Source organism: Telmatherina bonti (genome assembly GCF_933228915.1).
Source record: "Telmatherina bonti genome assembly, chromosome: 3".
NCBI lineage: Eukaryota > Metazoa > Chordata > Actinopteri > Atheriniformes > Telmatherinidae > Telmatherina > Telmatherina bonti.
This window is the reverse complement of record NC_136621.1, coordinates 19,322,323-19,347,075: the sequence shown is the minus strand read 5'-3', so window position 1 is coordinate 19,347,075 and position 24,753 is coordinate 19,322,323. Positions and strand designations below refer to the sequence as shown.

Sequence of the window (24,753 nt, the reverse complement as noted above, 5' to 3'; positions counted from 1 at the left end):
TGAGCATTGTAACTTAATACACACTTTTCTGAACTCAACAATAAACTCAAATATTTAATCAATACCAATTAAGCTTTTCTACTCACTTTTAATATAAAAAAAAAACTTCTGCATTTATGAAACACTATTAGGTATCAGTTAAACAGCACCACCTAGTGGTCTTATTCTTTTTAAAGGGATAAAATACAAACGCAAAACTTATTTTTTAAACTTTTATTATTTTTGTAGGTTTTCTAGTTACATAAAAAGGAACAAGTATATTTTTTTTTAAAAAATCAAACTGGAAACTTATCATAAGATTTGAGAAGTTTAATCCCAAATAACATCACCATATAAGGATGGAGTACCTGACTGTTTTAGCTACAGAGAAAATTTACCCACTATAGTCATTTTTTCATAAAGACAGTCAGGAACTGTTTTGGTGTCAGATGTTTTGGAATTAAAACTTTCATATAATGAAATGACCTAAACACAACAAAGACAACATAATACACAATACAGTAGCAACCATAAAAGAAATCATCACCTTAGAACATTTTGAGCCATGTGGCTTTTATGACAAATACGTTAATATGCTGAATATAAAGAGTATACATGAGAAAAACGTTACTAAAAAAAGAAATTTGAGTTAAGGTCTTTTACATGGCTGGCAACAAACTACCCAACCCTCCCCCCAACAATCCCCAAAGAGCTTTTATCCATTTTAATCAAAGTCATATAAAAACTGTCAACTGTACACAACTGTCCTAAAGGTTTGTGCCACTGGCACTTTTCCCACGACAGCAAACCTCAGCCTAAAACGCCTCGTTTGGAAAATTCAGCAGTAACCTTAAGTTGCTTTATCAAGTAACTTTTCAAACACAACTTTTCTGTCTAAAACTTTTTGTATATGACAAAACTGCAGTACTATAAACAGAAACCAGGCAGAGCAGAGACATTACACGAACACCTGCAGATTAAGGTGAAACCAGATTTTATCTGATTGTTTTTTTCTTTTAAATTTCTAGGATGAAAAATCAATGACAGATTTTTTGGGCATTTAACCATATCCAAACTCAACATTCACTGAAAACTACATGTTTCTGTATTGTTTATCTTTTACACTGCTTTAGAAAAAGGGCTGTGGAGTGAGAGATTTTTGTGTCCATGACTCATTGGAGGCCTTGAACTGAACTGTAGAAGCGGAGGAGAAACGGGTGAGAGGTATGAAGAGCAGACTATTAACCATGGGTGGTGTCATCCTCCACGAAGTCTTTAGCCTGCTCCGCTGTGATCACATCGATGTGACTCACCTAAAAAAAAAAGACAGAAAAACACACGTTTAATGCCCAATCAATGCATCGACTTGAGCCGCTGACGGATCACTAATCATCTGAATTATATGACTTAAGAGAAATAAAGAATTATTCATTTTTATTGAACAAGCTCGGTTAAGAAAACATTGATTGTTGTAGTAAAATGATCAACAGGGAGATGGTTGAAATGCTGATATTGAACAGAGTAAAAATGGTTACTAGACACAGTCATGAAAAGTATCAAGCATTCAGTTAAAATGATGATCTGTCTTGAAATGATAAAAAAACAAAACAAAAAAAACAACAAAAAAAAAACATCCTGGTTAACAAGATGTCCTGGTTTTAGGGATAAAGTTTAAAAGATTTTTTGGGTGGTGGTGGACGTCTGTTATTCAGTGATGTTGATAGATTTTCACAGGAGACGGAGACACACAGCAGACCATTTGTGTGGGTTCCTGGAAAATTCAATGGGTCTCCAGTTTACAAAAAGAAAGCATTTCATTTTTATGTTCTTCTATTTTGTAAATTGTAGAATTAAACTCCTTTGTGTTTAACCCTACAAGAGATACCTCGGTGAGGTACTCTGTAGGCGGATCAGTCAGAGAAGAGTGCAGCGGTAGTGGAAACAGAAAATACTAGCGGTGGGAAATCGAATTGAAAAAATCAAATATCAGGATTATTTGCTTCACAGTTTTAATTTTTTTGTTGTTGTTAAAAAAAGATTTGATCCCCCCCCCCCCCCAAATAAATACAAACAATCAATTATAATTTTTTTTTTTTTTTTTTAAATCTTTTTACTTGTCTTCTTGTGCATTGTGGCAGCAGAATGATTGTTTGGCTACTGTGTTGTTTTTTCCTAATTGAAATCTAGAAAAATAATGAGCTAAAAGAGTTTTATGCATTTTTTTGTTTTTAATCTACAAAAATTAGCAATTTAAAAGAATTGTGAGAATCGCAATCTAAATCAAATCGACATTCAAAAATTCGGAATCGAATAGGGAAAAAAGCATAAATCACAGCTGCAATAGTCTGCAAAGCAGCAACAGCTTTTATCTTTGTCTTCAGGGGCATTGAAAGCATGAAAGAAAGAAATGTGAGTTTACTCACTATGAAGTTTGTATCTTTAATTGTTGAAATGAAGTCTGGGGTGACTTGCTAGTTGTTTTGGTGGCAGCTAAACTAGCATGTTGCAATACTGTGCTAAGAGATGTATCGCTAGTGAGTTTATTGCATCCTTTCAGGCTGTAATGAGTAAAAGATGCAGCACATGAACCTAGCAATATCACTGCTCTTTTCTCAGACTATCCTTTCAGCTGGATAGTCTCCATCATCACCACTATCTAGAAGATTTTCCTTAATTGATTAAGACTTAGTTAAAAATAAGTCAGTAAATTGTGTCTGAGAAATACTGGATCTGACCGAGTACTGTTACCCTCAAACTAAGACCTATTGCACAAAAGTTAATTCAGCTGATCCATGTGTATAAATAGACACATCTGAAGTAGTAACAGCTATGAAGACAACGCCTCACCTTGTTTCTGAACTTGACACCGTAGAACTTGTCTGCCGACTCCAGAAGCTCAGGCCTGAAGGTGGTGGTGATGAACTGAGCGTGGCCCGCCAGCTCAACAATCATATCTGAAATGGACACGCATCACAAACATATTCATCAGGACCAACTGATTAACAGTCAGTATGTTTTTATTCTACTTTGTAGATACATATTTGATCATCCATTCATTTTCCACACTGCCTAGTACAATCCAGGGCTGTGCGGAAGATGGAGCCTATCACAGGCATAAGGTAGGGTATACTCTGGACAGGCCATCAGTCCATCGCAGAGCAAACAGAAGGACAAACATTTTGCTCACATTCGCTGTAAGGGAGAATTTAGTGACCGATCAACCTAACGAGTGTTTGGACGGTGGAAGGAAGCTGGAGTTCCTGGAGTGAACCCACGCATACAGAGCGAGAACATGCCAACTGCACCCAGAATGGCCACCATCTGAACCTCCACAAGCCAAGGCTCAAACCAGCGACCTTCCTGCTCTGAGGCCACGGTGCTAACCGCTACACCACCATGAATTTGTAATCATTGTTGATCATCGATGTGAATTAATCAAACATAGACTAAACTCTTCAATGTAACAACACAAAGACATTTTTGACCAGAATGTTGATAAAGTTTATGTACAAGCTGATGTGAGAATATTGGCGCTCAATATTCTTATTGTCGCATTTGTCAGTGTGGTTGCTGTGGTTTGTTTGTTATCAGTGTATTTCTCAAGACAATTAGCATGATGATGCGACCAGAGGTGAGTGTGTCAATGAAAAGACAATCACCTCCAGGTCTTGGTTTGGATTTCAGGTATAAGTGGTCTTTGTCGGCTGATTCTTTACCTGAGACGGCCTTCCTGTGCTGGGCATCGAGGGCCTGGTCGATCTCATCAAACAGGTAGAAAGGGGCAGGATCACACTTCTGAATGGCAAATATGAGAGCCAAAGCCACCAGAGACTTCTGACCTCCAGACAGCTGCTGCATCTCCCTCATCTCACCCTGCTTCCCAGTAAACGAAACCTACAAGGTCGACATGGATGAAGTTAGACACTAAACTAATTACTTAAATACGAATGAATCGACATTTGTCAGGCAGCCTTTCATCTTGTCAAAGTTCAATAAATATATTAGAAATGTTTCGGTTTTAACAAATTCACACAACAGAAATACAATGCTTATTATACCTTTACGATGCATGTGCAAGGCTTTTCCCCACATTCAGCACACAAACTGATGAGCAATGCAGGGTTTCAGGGTTTTACCCAAGGACAGTTTAAGACGTGGGTGGCTGAGGGTTGTACTACTAATATCCAGAGCGTTAGATGACCCTTAAACTAAGTGACGGATGCGTTAATTTATTTCAGTATTATTAGATTCTCTATTTTAGTAGCACAGATGAAGCATCTGAACTGTTATGACAGCTTTCATAATGACTGGGATGAATTCAGTGTGAAAGGAATTATGTATTACTCGCTGAATGACCAACATCACCTTGGATTTACATTGTGTGAAAGATTGGCTGTTGAGGGATGCTTTTTCAATACACCATAAACAGATATTCAGCTATTTTAGACTCAGTGAAAAAACTCTCACACATCTCAGATATATAGCAACAAAACCGTCACTGACAAGCGCTTAGGAAGCAACGACTATATGCTGAGCAGCAACTTATTTTCTTTACAGTTACATCAACTTATGCAAACATGTTTCGCCGGTTCAGATAAAAGAAACCATTTCTTACTCTGATGCCGACTCCAGTGAACTGATCCACTGAGGGAACGCTGCTCTGGGAACCAGAGCCCCTCTCGCTGTCTGCACCCCCCTCTCCTTCATCCTGAGACTGACTGCCTTCAGCATCACCCTTCTTCATCACCAGGGTAGCTTTGCCACCTGGCACCAGTTTCTGAAAAACTTCACTGAAGTTCTTAGACACCTGAAAGGAAGAGCAGACGTATCACAGTGCATTTTAAATTAATCTCTGATGGTATTTATAACCTGCCATAACAGCAGATTGCCTTCTAAAAGCAACCTAACCAAATAACGAACTATGTTACAATAACAAAAGATGTGTGCATTAAGACAAAATAAATTAATAATTGTACATTAATAAAGACATTGCATAACTGCAGGCATAAATAGAAATAAACAGACAGCCTGAAGACTCACCGGTATTTATGATGAACCAAACCCACTGATGTTAGAGCCAAAGCTAAATACGTATCTGTCAGAAGGTGTTTGAGAATGAGGTGTTCTCTACCTGTTTGAAAGTGAGCTGGATGGCCTCGTACTTGCGCAGCTCCAGGACATTCATGAGCTCCATGATGGATTTGTAGCCGCGGTCCAGCTCATCCTGGCGCTTGATAAGCTTTTCCTTCTGCTCCGAGAAATTGACAAACTGGTCGAGAGCCTTCTTGTTGACGTGACTGTACTTCTTCAACTCTGTGTTGCACTGCTCCAGTTTTCTGAACAGCTGTTGAAACAGGAAACATTTCATTTGTTGATGATAGGTGAGATGATACTGGCAGTCTGTCAGCAGCTTTGCATTGTGGGTAAAACTTTGTTTACTGCATAGAAACAGACTGTTGTGTGCTTTAAAATTTGTTTTCACCCCACTTCTCATCAGGCAGACAAGTTTGAAAAGATGCTATAAAAAAACAACATTATAATCCCTGACTATGCAATATCTGAAGTACCTTTGACAACTAAAATAACAGGAATTGACTTCTTTTCAAGCATATTTTCTGCCAAGACTTGTGTTTGGTACAAAGTTTTATTTAGAAACACACATTTAAACCCACTGTTTTTAATACACATATTTTGTCTACTACTATTAATATCTGGAGATGGATATGCCTGACGGATGATAACAAAGTGGCACACACTTTCCGAACTCTCGAGCTATAAATTCCCCCATTTAAATCACTAATGACCACAGGAACATGAGCAAGTGCCATTAGCACTCAGGTCTCTCATCCACTTCTGCAATCTTGCCCCCATGGTGATTCCCGAGGAGGAAGATTAACTAATATGAAGTGTTTATGAGAAACCATAAAGCTATTTTCGGCCCTGTCAAGGAGGGGAGCTGAGACACAAAGACACAAACACACACAAGAGTACACACTCAGACACTTATTAAAAATGCAGCCAAGTCCACTCATCCCAGTCTTTACTCCCAGCAGCGGCTAGCTGAAAGATAAATTAGACACAGCGCTAACTCGTGTCTGAATCACTGAGTGGGTGGGATGTGATGTTCCTGGACATTATTTCTAAAGAAACATGGCTCTAATTCTGTGTGAATTTGTGAGCATTCCCAAGTGTGACTTCACTGTAAAAGTGAAAGAAAGAAAAGGACACAAAAGAACAGTACAGTCAATAAATTACTATGAGTACGGTGCAGTTACAAACTGAGTATCACTGCAGTCTGTTTATTTCTGCTGCTTTTCTTACCAGAGGTCCCATCAACTCACAAAGAAAATCTGAAATGGCCTTTTTAAAAAGCTGCACAAAAAGATGCATTGCTAATAGTTGTAACTCTGTAGCAGTAGTTGTCCTAAATGGAAGCTACAGCTTGTACCTTGAAAAGAAACAAAAGAAAAGATGTGGTAGACATCCATGTGTGGAAAACGGAGAGCTCTTCTGTAGAAATTACATTTATTTCTGGCGATATTCAGAAGGTCACATTTAGGTTTATCACTTTTTTACTCAGATTGGATGGTTTGGAGGAACTACTGAGTAATGCCATTTTAGTATTTGTAAAGTCAAGTAACTTTTACTCCCTTTAAAGTGAATCAACTCTTCGTCAAAACATGCAGAAGAAATACTCCTAGTCTGATGAATCTAGATTTTAGTTGTTTCTCCTGGTGTATGAGTGGGCGTCTTCAGCGCTGACCATTTCCATTTGCAATTCAAACAAATGTCTGAGAAATCTGGCAACTGACCCCATGAACGCTAAAAATACGGGCTTTTTGTTGTTTGATTTTTTGCATAAGTAAATGTGACACCTAGAAAAGCAAACAGGTATTTGAGAGCCTATAAACCAGATATTATTCTAAGGTTTAAGTAGAAAACACAAGAAAAGACTCGTCTGATCTAATCCTAAACTCTGTTCAATATTTCCCTTTTTCTGTTTAAGGGGAGCTTAGGCAACCTTTTACATATATGGTAAACTTATTTCTGCAATATTAAGTGACCTTAAATAGACCAATCAATAAAAAAAAAAAAGTATTTTTACTGCAGTAATTTTTTAAGTTAATACCACTAAAAGTCATCAATTGTGATGAACAGACTCACTATTAACACCCCCCATGTCTACATGAGGCTGGTGTGAGCTTGCAAAGTCATTCACCATCTAGAAAGCCAACATATAACACATTTTAGCTGTGTGCGTCTACCTGCTTGAGTGTGAGGGTCTGGTACTTCTCAAAGGCCTCCTGAGGCAGTGATCCCAGCTCTCTGATCTTCTTCATGCACTCCTCTTTCTTTTTAAGCAGCATGCCCTGCCTGTTGGTCATTTTCTCCAGCTCCTTAGTGTCATGGTTGATGGCATCATTCTGTTCCTTCTCAATGTTCTTCCACCGCTCCATGCTCTTTATGTGGTCTTTGATTTCCCCTTCTGTCTTGTCAATCAGAGAATCCAGATCTGTGGAAAGAGTTGAATAAGGTGGAAAAGGTCCAGTATAAGTGACAGGTTAGAGTCCAAATGAGACACTTGTACCGAGGCACTGTGAATGAATTCATGCTTCAGGAAAGAAATGTTCTATCACAGCCTGGATCATGTTTTCTATTCTTTAAATCAAAGAGGAATTAAAAGAAAATTAAGTGTAATCACCTACTTAATAAAAAAAAAAAAAAAAGGCAATGATAAAGAAACAGGGAAACAGATTATAATATCTACTTAAATAAGGCATCATACTGTGATGTCTTTAATTAGTTACAGCTGACAATGAAATGTGAATTTCTGCTCAGGAACAAGTGTTATCCGACAGCTTCTCTGTAGCAACCTAATCTGAGTCACAACACAAATAAAACATTTATACAACTGTGCAATTGTCTGTGCAGGAGCATTTTATCCAGTTTGTGACTCAACAGTTCTTCACCATCTGTAGGCAGCAGAAAGCCAGGAGGGAAAAGTTGAACAATAAAGCAGCACTGGTATGAATACATGTTTTTTTGTTACTTTTTAAGCTGCTTGTTTAAGACACAAGATGTAACTTTGACTGTAAACTCGTTCAGCAGGGTCCCTGAGTTGAGAAAACTACGCTATACAGCTCATTATTTTTTTAAACCCACTGGCAATGTTGAATGCACATCATTATTGATTCAGCAAAAAAATGCAAAAAGACATTTATCTGAGGCAGAAAGCAAAAGAAAGCAAGTAAGGGACAGAACAAGAGTCCGGATTGGTCTCACCTTTACTAGCTGGAGAGAGCTCATAGGTAGGATGCAAAATGAATCTGAATTACTAGACAAGGGAGGAACGCTGGGTAAATGGAAGAGATCTGGTCTTTATCAATACACCATCAACAGTTGTTTAAAACAATAGAGTAAAACCCAGTGGCAACCTCCAGCGCTTAAAAGTGAAGCCTATGCTGAAGTGCCAAGTGTTGCAGTTGACCCCTCCCCCGCTGGGAGCTGGCTTCATAGCAGAGCAAATTCTCATAGACTCCCGGGATGAAAACACAACCTTGACACCAGAAATAATTTACAATTTCTTTTTATAACTCCTTTGTTTAGAAGTGATTTCATCTTAAAATTCGGCATAAGAGGCAGAATGCAGCACAACCGTGGTTTTTAGCCAGCTAACTTTGCGGACGTAGCCCGGCTACCTCCGTTAGCTGATCAGCTCCTGTTAGCTCTGGGTTAGCTCAGTTAGCTTGTAGCTGCAGGCAGGGTGGAGTTTGATAGACAGCAATCATCCACCCCCATGCTCACAGCCCCCCTCTCTGCTCTACCTTGTTGCATATTTTTGTATTTTCCAAGAGAGGCAACATGCGTGACTACCAAGATGGCGATGGTAGGAACCGCCCAATAAGCTTCAATTGAGCTCTTCAGAAACCTACAGGTCATGTTATGGAGACTCCGTCCGTCTTTTACATACAGTCTATGAATAAAACTGTTCGAAGTGTGATCAGAGATTATTTAACACAAGAAAGCTTTACATAGGTGTTGTATATTTAATCCCTTTACAGCTAAACAAGCCTACACAGCTATAGAAAAGAAACATGATGAGAAATGTTATATTTTTTTTGATTGTCTAACACAGGGCCACACTGACATGTTCAGGACCCTTAAAACAAAATTTAAATGAGTTAAATGCACTGAAATTCTGCTAATGTCACCGAGCTCATGATCTGCACTGATCTACTGTGTCAAATGAAAAAGTGTGACTGTTAGAGATCAATCGCTATCAAAAATGTTTTTCAGCTGTTTTTAATGTGCTTTCCAGGACAAATTAAAATCTGCATGTTGTGCAACAGAACTGTAGAAGAGTGCTCGAGCCTCCCATCACTTCACCACTGAGTCTTTGTTTTAACGCCTACCTTCTGAGCGAGCCAAAGTCTCTTTGACACGTTTGTTGATGCCATCTAATTCAGATGTCGTGGCTGTGAGCACTGTGCCTCCCTCAGTCTCTCGCAGCTCATTTAGCTCCTGTGACAGTAAATATGAAATGTTACAGAACAGAGAAGAAAAGGATTTCGTCTGACTGATGACTAAATCAAAAGTTTTTACTGAAAGCCGTTAAAGTTTAAGACATTAATGACACTAATAACACTTATTACTTAGTATACTTAATACTTAATTAGCTTTTTAAAGAATTGTAAAAAAAAAAAAAAAAAAATCTGAAACAGAGCAAACATAAATAAGCAAATACTGAGCTACACTATAAAACTTCATAGATGTCTAGAAGTTTACCTGCTCCACTTGGTCAAGACGCTTCCGTAAATTTTCATTGAGATACGTTTCCACCCTGGTCATGATTCCCTCCAGCTTAATTCTCTCATTCAACAACTGTCTGTTGTCCTGTGAGCACAAGAGAATCAGCTCACACCATTAATCAATCCACATTTGCTGAAAACAGGAAATCAATCTATTTCTAGTAACTGAATATCAACATTTTTGTTTTCTGTGTTGTTTGACATGTTAAAGTGCGAAATATAAAACATTTAGAACATTCCAGGTGGTGCAAAGCCAGCCTTAAAAATGCAGTAAAAGGCAGTAAAAATAGCACAAAACAATAGAAAAAAAACCATAAATTAAACTAATTGTTTAAGTTAGTAGTTACTATGTAGTTCATACAGGGGCACATAAGAAAACAAATGCTTTAAACTTGAATTTAAAAGTGTCTACGTTTGTTGAAAGTTTAATCACTACTGGCAGTCTCTCATCCAGGCCTTTATTTGCTCCAAACACCGACACACTAAGTCTATTGGACCGCAGTCAACTTGTCACAAAGACACAACGTTGTGTATTGTCTGCACAACTGTATTAATTGATGTTAAAAGTATCGTAATATTCGGCCTGTAGGGAATACATACAGGTTAAAAAGAAGAGGTCCAAGTCCTGAGTCCTGGAAGACTCCACATGTCGTGGCTTCTCGCTCAGACTCATAGGTGCCGATGGTAATAAAATAACTCCAACCTTCTTAAAAAGGCCTGAACCAACTAAGAACTGTCCAGTAAGACCAGCCCAGTTTTCCAGCTTGTGCAACAAGATTCTTTAACCTACAATGTTGTATCATATTTAGTGTAATTTGACAACTGCTAACACTGCAGAACCGTACATGAAAGATCATACATGAAAGGCGACATGTTGTGTGGGTGGAGTTGTTGGCAGTGACCGCAGCAGTGGAGTGCACTGAGGTGAGAGCTGTGAGCAGCTGGCAGGGAAAAGAGGGCAATGCTGGATCACAGGAACATCCCACACACAGCTGCAGTGTGTCGCTTTTACCTCATTCACATTATTTGACTACAATGACAAAAGGCCGAAAACAATAAAAAACAATAGAATATCTGTGGTATTATCTAAATATGAATCAGGTCGTTTTCAATTATGCATTTTAAATAGAGCTCTGATCCCAGCTGCAGGGTTTCAGACAATCTAATGAATGTAGAAAGAAACAATGACAAATTCAAACTTTTTACATCCACGCACTGGATGTAAAAACCTGTCTAAAAAATATCACAAATACACACATGGATGGAACGTGAGAATTATTTTAACTTTTTATTTTTATCACCTGGATCATTAATCATCAATGCAAAGTGTTAACACTCGAACAGAAACACAACCTTAAGGCTAACTTTAGTGATAACATCTCGATAGGACTGATTTACAAAATGCAAAGGTTACAAATGTTTCAGAGACTGGATATTTCTTATTAAAATGAGAAACAGCAGTCCTTTTGTCTGACTATCTTCTAAAAAAAAAAGTATTTTACCGGACTAGACTCGGGGCTGACAAAAACATTTTGTATTCATATTCAGCTAGAAAAAATAAAAAGCACATAACTTAAATGTGTATATACCGCAAGCGTATACACATGTAAAAACACAACCAGCTTTACTACACATCATAACACTCAGAAATCGTCACTGTTGCTACTGACCTGCTGCAGCTGACGAATCTCATCGTTGAGGTCATCAACACGCCTCTGGTCCTCAAGGCTAAGCTGAGAGAGAAGGTCAGTACCAAGCTCAGCCTTCAGGGACTCCCTAGTTGACTCCATAGCGTGGAGGCTGGCCTCCAAACTCTGGAGACTGCGTTGCTGAAGAGGGAAATGAGGGAGAATGAGCTGCAAATAGACACTAAACAAATTCCCAGCTACAGCTAAATGAAGAAATGTAAAGAAAGAGTCGGGGATTGTAGGCTAGAATGTAGCAACAAATAAATACAACCTTGGGCATATACGTCTTCTCTGACTGCTGCCTCTTCTCCTTCAGCATCTTCATTTCTGACAGAATACTGTCTCTGGATGCCTTAAACTTTCTCTGTTGTGTCTCGATCTGCTGCATCTGGTTCATCAGTTGGTCAATCTCATTGTTGATGCGTGGAGCAACAGTTAAGGAAGTAAAACAACATTACTTTAAGGATCAGTACTATGCTTTCCCCCTTCAGTCACCTAGAAAAGTTCAGAACTCAAGACAGTGTTTAATGTACCGGTCCAACCCCAGTCCAAGAAACTTTCAGTTCACCAATTCCTCTAACTGGTAATACAAGTGTTTACATTAGGCAAGACTCGCCCTGCAGGATCTATATGGTGTCCAGAATAAAGTAGGACTAAAACAATTAAATTAAAAAACTACAATCATGAATAACAACAACAATAATAATAATAATAATAATAATAATAATAATAAATTCATGTATAAACAAAAACCTAATTTAAAAAAATAATTTCTAATGCAAAGAACATTGTTTTCAAATTAAAATGTCACCAGAATGAACACGATTTCTAAATATAATATAAATATGAATGTAATGCTAAGCAATATGTAACATTCCTTTATTCCCACAACAATAACACAACTCATTAAAAATGAATAAAAGCATCCAGGCTCTGATTCCAATTTAATAAAATGCTGAATTTTCCTATCAGGTAACAATCATGAGTGATTTGTAAAAGCCGTTACAAGCAAACTCAGTCATGGGGAAGTTTATTGCCTTTTAGTGCAACCCAGAGTACTTGAATATTGTGATTGGGCTCCATGGAGAAGACTATGTCATCCCTAATATCAAAGCAGAGGATTAAGAAGAGCCGCACACACTCATCACTAAGCCAAACTAATAGACAGCCTCATTGATTTTCCAAGACTGAAACACTCCTCTGGGCATCCAAGATTAAACAAGACTCAATGAACTCTGTACCCAAATCAATCAGCTGATTTAAAAGAAAAAAAAACTGATTCTCCCTGCCTCTAAACCAGATTTATATACAAATAGTTTAAGAGACTGTATTTCCTTCTACATGTATGGTGAACACAGGTTAATAATTACTCCAAGTCAAATAATTTCAAAAGAGGAAAATGGTAACCATCTCATATATGTTAGTCGTCAACTCAACTCAAATGACTCCTTTTACAGCAGCAAGCAGTATAGATGTGCACAGTAACAATATACATGCATTTACTGAAAAGACCAATGTCAAACTGAAACAGTGACAAAATGAAGATGTTAGGGTGCATCAGCTTAATCTAATGCTAATCGCCAACGAGGGCGAACAACAAAAAGGCTTTTAAAAATTTGATCTGCTCACTGACTCATTGCTACACAAGTGAAGGACGAACACCAGCTTCCCCTGTTTGTGGATTTACAAACACTAGAACCAGAATTCGCCTGGATGACAGAGCAAAAGAAATTATCACAGTATTATTTTCTATATTGATCCTCTTCAATCTTCTTCAATGTATATCTAACCACAATTTAATTTAGATACTGTGTAGTTTATTGTGCGGATCTGTGTGTATTTTGACAGCGCACACGTGAATAACTATCATTTCAAAGATGCATATCATCACACAGCCCGACATACATGCATTAAATTATACTGGCGGAAATGACTACTCAAACATACAGCACATGCAAACTCAAATCCTTCCTGATCCACTTGTTTTGCTTTCATGTGCTCTCCCCAAGTGAGTCATGGCTCTGCCAGATATGACCAAATATATTCTAATCCTTCTTGACCTGCTTAAACCCTCCTCCTGCTGGAACTGAGGCTGCTACATAACCATGATGGACTTAATCCTTGCTTATAATACAGGCTCAGCCGCATGACATCCCCCTATCATTGAGTTATTGTCTAATGCATTTCTATGGACCTGCTATAAAAAATAAAAAAAAAGACGATATGTGAGATAAAGAGCTCTTTATCAAGACAGAATATTTGTGTTTATAAGTAATATTTTCTGTTGCAATATAGTTTTTACTTTAACAGTTCCCACAAAGTGACTATTGTAAATTTTAGCCACTAGCAAAGCCGCCATTTAAAGCCTGCTGATATACTCAGACCCTCAACTCAGGCAACGTTTGCAGAAGGAATATCAACACATTTATAACAATCAAAGCTAAGTATGAATGGCTGAGCAAAAAGTTGTAGAGACAACATTACTCCGCTCAAGTTAAAAGAAAAAAAAAGGAAATGTCAAGTTAAACAATGAAATAGGTTGCTCAGCCATATATTACTGTGGCTGTTTCACCACCCATAAGCCATCAGCTTTTTCTCCTTCTTTCTTGACCATACAGAAACGCATGCCGAAAAGAGCAAAGTTTTTCCAGAACTGACAAACTTATTTCCGGCGTGATGCATTAAGTCCTATTTATTTCTTCTTGTTTCCTAGGGTTCTTGTGAGTCAGTTTATTTCCCGCTGATCGATTAATCTCACTGGGGGGAAAAAAAAACTGTCTGCATTGAAGTATGACTCACTTTTTATTCAGCTGACCCAGTCAACAAGGGGAATAAAAATATCTTTAAACTTTACAACACTCATTTTTACCAAGACATCTACAGCAGCATTTGCCATTCAAACATTTAGCTTTTTTTTTTCCTCCATAGTAACTTAATGAAGCCCAGAATTCACATAAAATAAGCATGTTTTGTTGGAAAGGATATGTTCTATGTTCCTGCGCAGGTTCTCGTTGAGCTTGGCCTCTAGCTCACCCAGCTCTTCCTCAGCTTTCCTCATGTCTTTCTGTAGCTCCAAGCGAGACTTTCTGGTGTCGTAGTAGCCTCCGGTCAGAGCTCCACGGTGGCTCACTTGGTCACCTAAGAAGTCACAATACATTGTACTACATGTAAGGAATTTGTCAGGCTTTTACACTGAATATTGTTGGCGTTACACACAGTGGGTGGCTGTTTAGATAACATAATAAAAAACTTTAGTCTACAACTGCACAGACATTCAGGTGATTTTTCAACCATACCAAGCTACACTTTTCCTGTCTATGTTCTCAGTTATTCGGAGGTAGCAGTGGAGTCAGTGTCATGTATTGTGAGTAAGCTCACCCTCCAGAGTAATACAGTCCATGGTAAAAGCTCTAGCCAGCTGGGTGGAGACCTCCATGCTACGACAGATTAGGGTCTTCCCAAATACGTGCTTGAAGGCTTTGTCAAAGTTGGGGCTGTAGCGCAGCTTGCTGATCATAGGAATGGCATCCTTTTAGGGAAAAGACACAGCATGGTCACACACACACAAAAAGTTACTGTAACATTAATGTATAATAAAACAAGTATATTTAACTTAGGCAACCATGGTCTTACATTGGTCTCAGGGTAAGCAGTGTCTCTGACATCCAGCTTGCTCAGTGGCAGGAATGTGACTTCTCCAGGCAAGTTCATTTTGTTGAACTCCATGAGTATTTTGGTACTGACTTCATCAGTCTCCACAATGTGGTAAAACAGTCTGTAAAATTTAAAAAGTACATTTTAACTAAAAATCATTACTACAGCAAAAATTGTTACAAAGTAACAAAACACAATATGCTCAGACAGACTACAGTACAAGCTGCATGCTGACAGTGATCCTGAACTATAAAACACTGCAGCCAAGCAGAAACCAGAACCTGATAACAGCCTGAACTTTCAATGATTCAGATTACAGAAAATGTCAATAAATTTAGCTGCCTTTACTTTACTGAACTGGTGAAGTCACTCCACGTGTCACTCTGCAACATGTTCTGCAGCTAAGCAGCAACTGTGACTTAAAAATCAGGCCAAAACTGTGATTTTTTATAGTTATAAAATCTAATGTGGTTTATCTAATAGACCCTAAGAAAAGCAAAGCTTACAGGGTTGAGTAACATAGCACTCAATGGCTACGGTTACATGATGTTTTTTTAATTCGGAATTAATAAATCGGATTTAAATAATTTGGAATTAAAGTATTCTCCTACAAGTTTCCATGGAAATAATAATTCCGAATGGAGGCTTAAATGAAACACGTCTTTACTTAATTCCTGTTTTGAGCGGTGGGTTGGGAACGGTTTTGACAGGGGGCGCTCATGACGTGTTGACCTCTACCGGAAATTAGTTCGCTCTGTGTTTCTCGTCTTTTCAGTCGTAACTTGTAAAAAACTACATAATAAGCACCAGTTTCACCGCTGTTTTGATTGTAATTTTGAAGTACCAGATCAACACGAGCACACTACTTCACTTTATTCAGCAACTGAGAGGGAAGACAGATGACCAAAGACAGGAGGCAAAACAACGCGCATCATCAGGATGGGACAAGGTAACGAGTGTGCAGAACGACTAAAATGAACTTAGAGCTGAATGAAGGTTTACATGAGAGAGGAATGAAATAGTTATGAATTAAAATGCAAATAAACCAGCTTCTTACTTCGGAATTAATTCCAAACAGACCTTAGCATTGGAAATTAGGTGTTTACATTGTCAGTTTAAAGCAGAATGAACTTTTCTTCAGAAATAAAGAGGAATGAAAACTCCCATGTAAAAGTAGCAATAGACTCGAAAACTCGAAGTACAGTGCAGATGGTAACACTAAACTAATTGGTTTGTAGGGGTGGGAAAATCGAATCGAAAAATTGGAAATCAGGATTTTTTTCTTCACAATTTTAAAATAATTTTTTTTAAACCAAAAAAAAAAAAAAAATCGTTTTTTTTTCTCAAATAAATACACTAAAATTTTTGTCTTTTTTTTTATTTTTATTGATCTTTTTACTTGTCTTCTTGGGCATTATAGCAGCAGAATGATGGTCTAGCTACTGTGTTGTTTTATTCTTTATTGAAATGAAGAAAAATGACAAGCAAAAAAAAACATTTTATACATTTTTTTTTTGTTTTTAATCTACAAAAATCAGCAATTTCAGAGAATTGTGAGAATCACAATTTAAATCAAATCAGCACCCAAAAAATCAGAATTGAATCGAATCGGGACAAAAAGCATATCGTCACACCCCTATTGGTTTGTTTTCTTCTCGTTAATATCCACCCCACCATTATGTCTAAAGTCAGTGTGAGCTACCCCCCCAGTAGTGGAGTTTAAACATGTCAAGATTTTGTTTACAAGTGAAGGAAGAATGTAGCTTGAGATTAACAGGCATATTGTTTAATGCAGACCCTGCATGAATCTGTATTGGTGATGAAGGAGCTGAGCCTGAAGGCGAACTATGTTCTCCCCCTCAGCTATGATCCCGAGCTGTTTGTAGTGACCAAAAGAATAAGACTACGAATGCAAGTGGCTGAAATAGGTTTCCCTCTAACGGTTGCTGAAATCTCCCTCAGAGGTAGGGTGGGAAGTTCAGTCATTGGTCATTTAGGCCCAGGAGCACCTTGGGATTCCCTGGAGGAGCTTGGAAGTGATGGCCAGGCAGAGGGAAGTCTGGGTGTCTTCATTTAGGCTACTGTCCCCCCCCCAAACTGTCTTTGGAAGAGCCAAGTATGGATGGAAGTTCCCGATATAAGAAAATGTTTTAGTCTAAACTCTGCCAGCTTTCCATTTTTAATTTAATGAAACTTTTTATTTCATACTCTCATGTAATAAAGGGCATGACGCCATCTTATCACCATCATTTCTATGACAAGCCAAGAGTGAAACATAATACACAGCTACTCTTTGGCCTTAAAGCGGTTTGCTTTGCATGTTTACACTTGAGCCCTCTATTCAGTCAGGATTGTTTTCCTCTATTTGAGAATGTGGGTCCTGTACTGCATGTCTGATATCTCATAAATGTTCAGTTGTAGCAATTTCACTCAGAAATATTAAAGTAGTTGGTGTTGCAAAAAAAAAAAAAAAAAAAAAAAAAAAAAAAAAGAAAGAAAGAAAGAAAAAAGAAAAACAATTCTCACCTCGTCCCAGCAGTCACCTCCACACAGGTATAAAAAGCAGGCTCGCACTCAAAGTTATTCATGACAATGCCATGGTAACCATTGATGACATGCTGATTGATTCCTTTTCGCCGAAAATGTTCCAGGACTTTGTTGATGCTGTCAATACCGTTCAAAATGGCCTGAAAGAAGATGAAAGACAAGATATATATTTAAACCATGACCCAGAAATTATATATATATATAAAAAAAAAAGTGATATACATATAAAAAAAAAAAAAATTCTTCAGGAATCAAAAACTTATCTTTAAATAACAGGTGTAATAAACAAATTGCCAGAACAGGCTGTAAACATTATCCGAATATAAAGTGTGTAAATTGTGACACTAATCCCGCAGCAGTTGCTTCCTGGTTAAGAGGTTTACTGCACCCAGACAATGTCTGCCATGACCTTAATACAATACAAAGGAAGTAATAAATAACTGCTGATGTCTGAGACACTCTGAGTCGCTACTGTCGTGTAAGATCATGAAGGTGAGAGACATTGACTTAAAGTAACTTTACCAGTGGGGCAGTTTTATGGGTCCTGAAGTGTTGGCAGTTTGCATGGAGAGCTGATAAACAGCTGGTACTGAAAGCAGGGTAATACTACCAAACTCAATCACTGACTTTCACAACCATCATTCAGATTTCAGAGCAAGTGATTTGCAATTAGCTTGAGAGCCGTGAAATTAAATTATTTTGTTGAAGCCAGGTTGTCTCAGCACTGCATTTGACAACCAGCAAATGATGGAACTAGCAATTAATTTAAGCTAAAGTGGCTTAAAATACCAAATAAAAGAAAAGCAGATGCAGCCAGGTGACACAGTCAGAAAATCCCTGACTGACTTCATAGCTTGTAGACAGGAGCATGTTTACAGTAACAGCTGCTTTAAAATAAATTCATACAAGTGATGCTGCTTTATTTGACACAATATTGATGTACAGACTGAGCTTTGTGGTTCTTTTCTCATGAGTTTACTTGTTTGTCTGAATTCAAACCAAAAGGTAAAGTTGTGCTTTGTTATTTTTTTATCCTCTGTTGTAGTTTGTCTACACCTCTCAACATTTATTTTGTGTATAATTTGATCAAATTACAAAAACATTAAATATAAGGGTAAATGAAAAGACAGCATTTCTTTCTACAAATATTGGATTATCATCTAGTTTTTGTCAGTGATAATTACAAAGTAATAATCTGATGTTGCGAGAGCTGTGGTCCAAAGATACATTAATTAATGAAGTGAAATGTGATTAAAAAAAAAAACAAAAACAAAAAAAAAAAAAACATTTCCAACAATGCAAATTATGTTTAAATATTAACATAACATATTAACATAATTTGTGTCCAGTAAAAAACTGAGCTGTCCCAACCTTTATGCTCAGTAGGCTAAAAGCCACAAAAAAACACAAGCATGAAACTTACTGTAAGGCAGAGGGGGAAAAAAAGAAACAAAAACAGAAAACTAAATGTCAATTTCAATTTCAATATGAAGAACTCAAATGAGCCATGCACTGCGGATATAAAACACTAGAAAGGATTGATAGGATTGAGTTCATCAAACAGAGGAGATGGACTGAATCAGCCAGGACGAATGAAAGAAAAATGAATGCTTGACATTTGTCCATGAAGCAACAAACGGCTTCCTTTCATCCTTGCAGATATTATTCGGAGGTGATATTTGATTGATGTATATGCCCAGAAGAAATAACTGGATGAGGCAGCGAGGAGTGAGTCATATGTAAATATAGCCAGCTATCATAAGGTGCAAGTAGTGAGGCAGATGAATGATTCCATTTGATATACCTATCCTGACAACCGGGTGAGTCACTAAGTGAGCCTTTCACAGTATTCAGGTGGGCTCAGTTGGACACTTTACTTGGATTTTTATCTCCATTTTCCCCTTTTCAGTTCCTCAGCAAGTAAGTTTTCCTGTGAAAGTTTACTAGATATGTTGCTTGTTAGCACTAGAAAATAAACAACCACAACATCACAACCACAGTGGAAGCAAAGATACGACCACGGTTACAATGTTCATGTTCTTCTTTATTTTTAAAGGGATATTGTGTAACATTTTCTGTTTAGTAGACATAAATGTCTGTATTTATCCAAGTATCATCATTAGTGTGTTATGACCTTTGCTAATAGTGCAACACATTTTTGTAAGCGAAGAATTTTGATTATACATGTGATGGGTAAGCCGGTAGGGAAGCTCCATGACAGCCACCGGTAAGAGACTGGTAGCAACAACGCACAATAAGAACAAGAATGTTTTTTCCTAGAGAGCCAGTGCACAATGGATCTAAATGACTTGTCACATGGGTGACCTTGTGGCGAGCTGAGTGAGACAGGTTTTCACTCCATTTAAAAACAGGTGATCAGATGGATCATCAGCTGAAGGACCCGCTCAGATCTGACAGCATTTGTGTGGCGAGGATCTGTTCATGTTGATGTATAGCTTCTATTTAAGTTCTGTGGATAACTTTGTGTTAATGATTCCTAAAACAACTTCTGCTGATTTTATACTTTTCAGCTGCTCTGAGCAGCACAGTTATGTTCCAACCCAGCTAATTGTCCTTTTTTGTTAAGGCGCCTTAAACAGACACTGCTACACTCTGCAGACTACTACAACCAAGAGAAAATGTGCACAAAATGATAGATTTATTTTTAACTTGTTCTGAAAAAGTCATGTCTCTTTTGTTTTTTGGTAAAGCCTTTTTCCACCGGCAAACGTTCTCCACTATTTAATCCACCACCACTCATTATCATAGCTCGCCAGGTCATCGCCTGGCTGATGATAAAGGAGCAGACCCAGTGATTGAGACGTCAGAAGAAAAGAGCAGAGAGAGGAAAATTTATTCAATTGGCATTTATGAAAATGCAGGACCATGCATATGCAGCAGCAGCGGCAATGCAAGAACTGTTTTCACCGTCCCTAAGAAAGCTAAAAAAAATAGCACTTTAGAGGCATCCAAAAAGGATCAACACCAGAATAGCCATCCTCAGGTGGAAGGAGTTCAAGAAGGAGAGAGATTTTAAAAGGATGCTTAAGTTGCCACAAGTCAGTCAAGTGCATTGCCTAAATTAGCCTACAGCTAACTTTTTCATATGGTTTTGTTAGACAGTGTTGCTCATTACAATTGGCAGCATAACAGTAGATCCCGCGAAAACACACCAGCTTCGTTGGTACAAAAGTGTATGTTAAGGTGGTTTCAGTTGCTTTCAGAGTCATCGGACATGCCTGCTATGCCTGCCTCTTGTCACAGTAAATGAGAGTTTAAAAAGCTTTCCCACCAGCCCTTAGTCTGGTGACTGAAAGCTGGAGTTCACTGCGATTATTTAAGCTACTGAAACCACATAAACATAACGTTCCACCTGAGGAGGATAACCGGATTTCACTGTGTTGCCATATGTTAATATGTTAATTATATGTAATTGTGTAGCTGCCGATGTCTGTTGGCCTCCAGTTCCTGCCCGCTCACGGTCCCTTACTCAGAGACTTCAGTAAAGGTTCTGATGAGTCGAGTCTCACCTGGGCTTCTTGCTGTTTTCCAAACTCAGGTATGATGGGTTTTTAATGAAAGACAGGCTCCTCATAGCCAAACTATAAACCCTGACATCCACCTAATTATAGCTTTTCCAAAGGTTAACCACATTTGGTGTGGGGTGATTGTAGAAATCTCATGTTTGTCCACCAGTGGAAGTGTGGGAGATGTCAAATCAGAGGCCACCAACATTACAGTTAACTTAACCTTCAACACACATTCATGCACCGAAATACAGTAACACAGTTCACTGTTTGTGAACTTGCAGGCCCACATTTAGAAGACAATGATGTGTCTGAAGGGGAACTCATCGCTCTGTTCGTCCGCAGGACTAATTGTTATGCAGACCAAGTAAAAGATGCAAAGGAGGACAGAGCAGGACGATCGAGTCGTGTTGCTTTTGAAACAGGTAGGCATGATTTTTTTCTGTTTGTGAAAATCATGCAGTTTTAAAAGAAAAAAAAAAAAAGGTAATTTTTTATGCAGTATGATGAAGGTTAAAAAAAAAGTGAGGAGAGCTTTGGAAACAGAGCACACTGTAAAACACTCTTTCCCACCGAGTGCACAAAAATCACTGCTATGTAAATTTTCTCCTTCAGAACAGGAAGGCTGGGAAACTAATCACCTTAAATTATTTTGCAAGTACATTCTCGGTTGAAAGAATAAATACTATATAACTGTATTGCTGAGCGCTCTCTGAAAGCCAATCCTCTTTTCTGTGTGCAAACAAGCACGTCTTTTATACATATCCAGATGGTAGAATAGGTTTTTTTGCAGTTCATTATGCAAGTCAATAATTATTAAGCCGTGCACAGTGACACAGACCTTGCCTGTAGCCGCTCTGAGGAGCTGCTGCTTCTTCTCCAGATCCTCTCGTTTGGCTGCCAGGGCCTGCTGCTCTGCGTTCTCCTCTCGCCACAGGTAGCTGGAAACATAAACAATCACTCCATCACACTTTTGTAACCAGAAAGATTAAAGCTTAACAATCATGATCATTGCAGAAAAACTACTCAGTAATAACATCCAAAACCCAGAATCATTTCAAAGATTGTGTTTAATACAAATATTTTAATATGCATTTATTTACAAATTATTACTCAACAGCAAATGAATTTCATGGATGGGATATTTTTACTCATTAAAGCAGATTTATGACGTATGTCATGTTTCTGGCTTGGAATAAAAAACTAGTAGTAAGCACACTTCGGAGTGTGCAGACTACGTAGAACACTTTGCAGCCTAAGTAGCCTCAATTGGGACACAGCTTATTAGAAATATGTGGATCAGAGATGGAAACTAAAATTCTACATAGCCCTATATATGATTCAGAATAATAAATAACAGAGTTTTTAAATTTTAAAACTGAAAGTCCTCCGTCCCTAGACAAAATTTCTATTTACTGAAGCTGTCTTGCTTATTTGCCCACTATACAAAGTAATGGATATCATGGCAGTATAACTTGGTGGATTAACCAAAAATATATAAATATTCATAAAATTTGTTAAAAGAGTTTGGTCCGACACTATAGAAAGAGTGCTATGTCATGGGATAAGAAACAGGTAACTACATATTATATTTAATATTTATAAAATAATATTTTCACTGCTATAAAAGTTAATTTTTTAATAACTATTCTTCTGTATTATGTAAATAAACCATATTGTTTATGTGCACTGAAAAGACCTGATGACATCCAGAATACACAAAATACACACAACACACAATGCTAAGTAACTGAAGCCTGCAAAGCAGAAAAAACAATACTGGCTTAAAGGGGAAGAATTCAACCTTCCACCAGCTTAATGCAAGATGCAGGCCTGACTCATTCATTGATATCACGTAAGACTACACAACAAAAATACCACAGCACCAAAAATAAAAACCTTGATCCAACTCCAAGGTTGAATCTTAAAGAAGTCATAAGTTACTTATCAATTGACATTATTTCAGGGGTATATTAAAAAAGGTTTGAACTATTTTCAAAATCCATAATTTTTCTTCTGCAAATTGCAACAGCTCTTCCCACCCTCAGTCTAAAATGCTCCATTTAGGTTCCTGTTGCTAAAAGAGCCAGATAAGTTTTTGATATTGATGACAAAAATTCCTCAAGAGACTCATAAAGCTGGTTTGTTTATGGTAATGTGCTGAAGTCCAGGAAAAAAAACAAAACAAAAGCAAAGCAGGACTAGAAGTGAGGAACTGGGAAGAAGCATATAATTTACTTCAGTGTGAACACTGCAGATCTTTCACATGCACTAAAATCTAAAAGGAACACATGAAACAAAAGAGGGGAAAAAAAAGATACAAAACATGATTTCAAGAAAGTGGTTTCTTACTTTCTCTCACTCTGAAGTTCATCTTTCTTGTTCTTGACTTCATAATACTTTTTGTCCAGCTCCTCCACACGTGTCTTGACCTCATTTAGATCCTGATCAAGTTTCTAAAGTCACATAAAAAAAAAAGGGGGTTCATAACGGCTTCCCTGTGGCAGGCTTATTTTTTATAACCACATCATGTCCCTGTACAAATACATCAAAGCATATTAAAGCCAATCTACAGGAAAATAAATAATTATTTACAAATTATATGAAAAAGGACTTCAAAGGTTAATATTCCCCTTTTGCAATGATGCAGCCAAACTCTTTATGCATCTTAATGAAAGCCTGGAAACAGAATTTAACAGTGCCTTACGTTGTACTGCTCGAGGTTTTTCTCCTTGTTGGTCTCTGTGTCCTCCAGGTCTTTGTGGATGGCTGCAATCTGCCTCTTTTTGTCATTGATGGCCTGATCCAGAGACTTCAGCTCTTTTTTAATCCACTTGTCCCTCTCCTCTTTGGACGTGAACTGACTACCACGGCCCTGCTTGGCATACAGGTCAGTCCTCTCCTGAGTCGCTTGAGCCAGTCTGGAAATAAATGCATTGGCAAAACGATTAATTACAAACTGAACAGGAAAGATAAACTGAAACTTAATAAACCGATTAAGCAAAAATTGTTAACAAACGCGTACACAACAGTCAACTTCATCAGATGAAACATCATTTATCTTTTTTTAAATGTACTTTTATCACTTGTTTTCTCCTGATAAGGCATCAAATCTACTGTAGCACCTGTGTAAAAAAAAAAAAAAAATAAATAAATAAAAATAAAAAAAAAAGGGGAGAAGAAAAAAAAAACTGCGCCTATGTGCTGCCACCTGTCAATGTCTTGTAATAAACATGTTTTTAACATGACTTTACCGATCCATGAAATTATGGTTATGTCACCAGTTGCTTGAGAAATTGCAGCTGAATACCTGGAAATGCCCCTTTCCTCCTTTTCCTTAACCATGTTAAATTTGGGTTCGGTCTCCTGCAGTTCTTTTTGTTTCTCTTCAATCTTTTCCAGCAGTTTTTGACGCTCCTTCAGCAAGCGTTTCTAAAATAGCAGAAAACAGACAGAAAATGTTGAAATGATTCATAGTAGAGCACTCATGAGGTTCAAGCGACAAGGTTATGTGGCTGACTCATGCATGGTCAAAGCTGAGCAATAAAG

The 24,753-nt window shown here is 37.8% G+C and overlaps 1 protein-coding gene across 1 annotated transcript in view; it reads right to left on the bottom strand.

Moving 5' to 3' along the window:
- Positions 1-229: 229 nt before the first annotated feature.
- Positions 230-24,753, bottom strand: part of smc3 (structural maintenance of chromosomes 3) — a 32,484-nt gene continuing 7,960 nt past the window's right edge. The window contains exons 12-29 of the mRNA XM_079264394.1: positions 24,515-24,636; positions 23,912-24,125; positions 23,557-23,660; positions 22,046-22,145; positions 17,657-17,817; positions 15,110-15,251; positions 14,855-15,005; positions 14,464-14,614; positions 11,748-11,901; positions 11,459-11,617; positions 9,766-9,873; positions 9,393-9,501; positions 7,245-7,492; positions 5,111-5,323; positions 4,595-4,786; positions 3,696-3,873; positions 2,827-2,933; positions 230-1,292 (exon numbers count right to left, since the gene is read on the bottom strand). Coding sequence (XP_079120520.1) covers positions 1,221-1,292; positions 2,827-2,933; positions 3,696-3,873; positions 4,595-4,786; positions 5,111-5,323; positions 7,245-7,492; positions 9,393-9,501; positions 9,766-9,873; positions 11,459-11,617; positions 11,748-11,901; positions 14,464-14,614; positions 14,855-15,005; positions 15,110-15,251; positions 17,657-17,817; positions 22,046-22,145; positions 23,557-23,660; positions 23,912-24,125; positions 24,515-24,636 — 2,685 coding nt within the window. The 3' untranslated portion in view covers positions 230-1,220. The remainder of the gene's footprint in view (positions 1,293-2,826; positions 2,934-3,695; positions 3,874-4,594; positions 4,787-5,110; positions 5,324-7,244; positions 7,493-9,392; positions 9,502-9,765; positions 9,874-11,458; positions 11,618-11,747; positions 11,902-14,463; positions 14,615-14,854; positions 15,006-15,109; positions 15,252-17,656; positions 17,818-22,045; positions 22,146-23,556; positions 23,661-23,911; positions 24,126-24,514; positions 24,637-24,753) is intronic.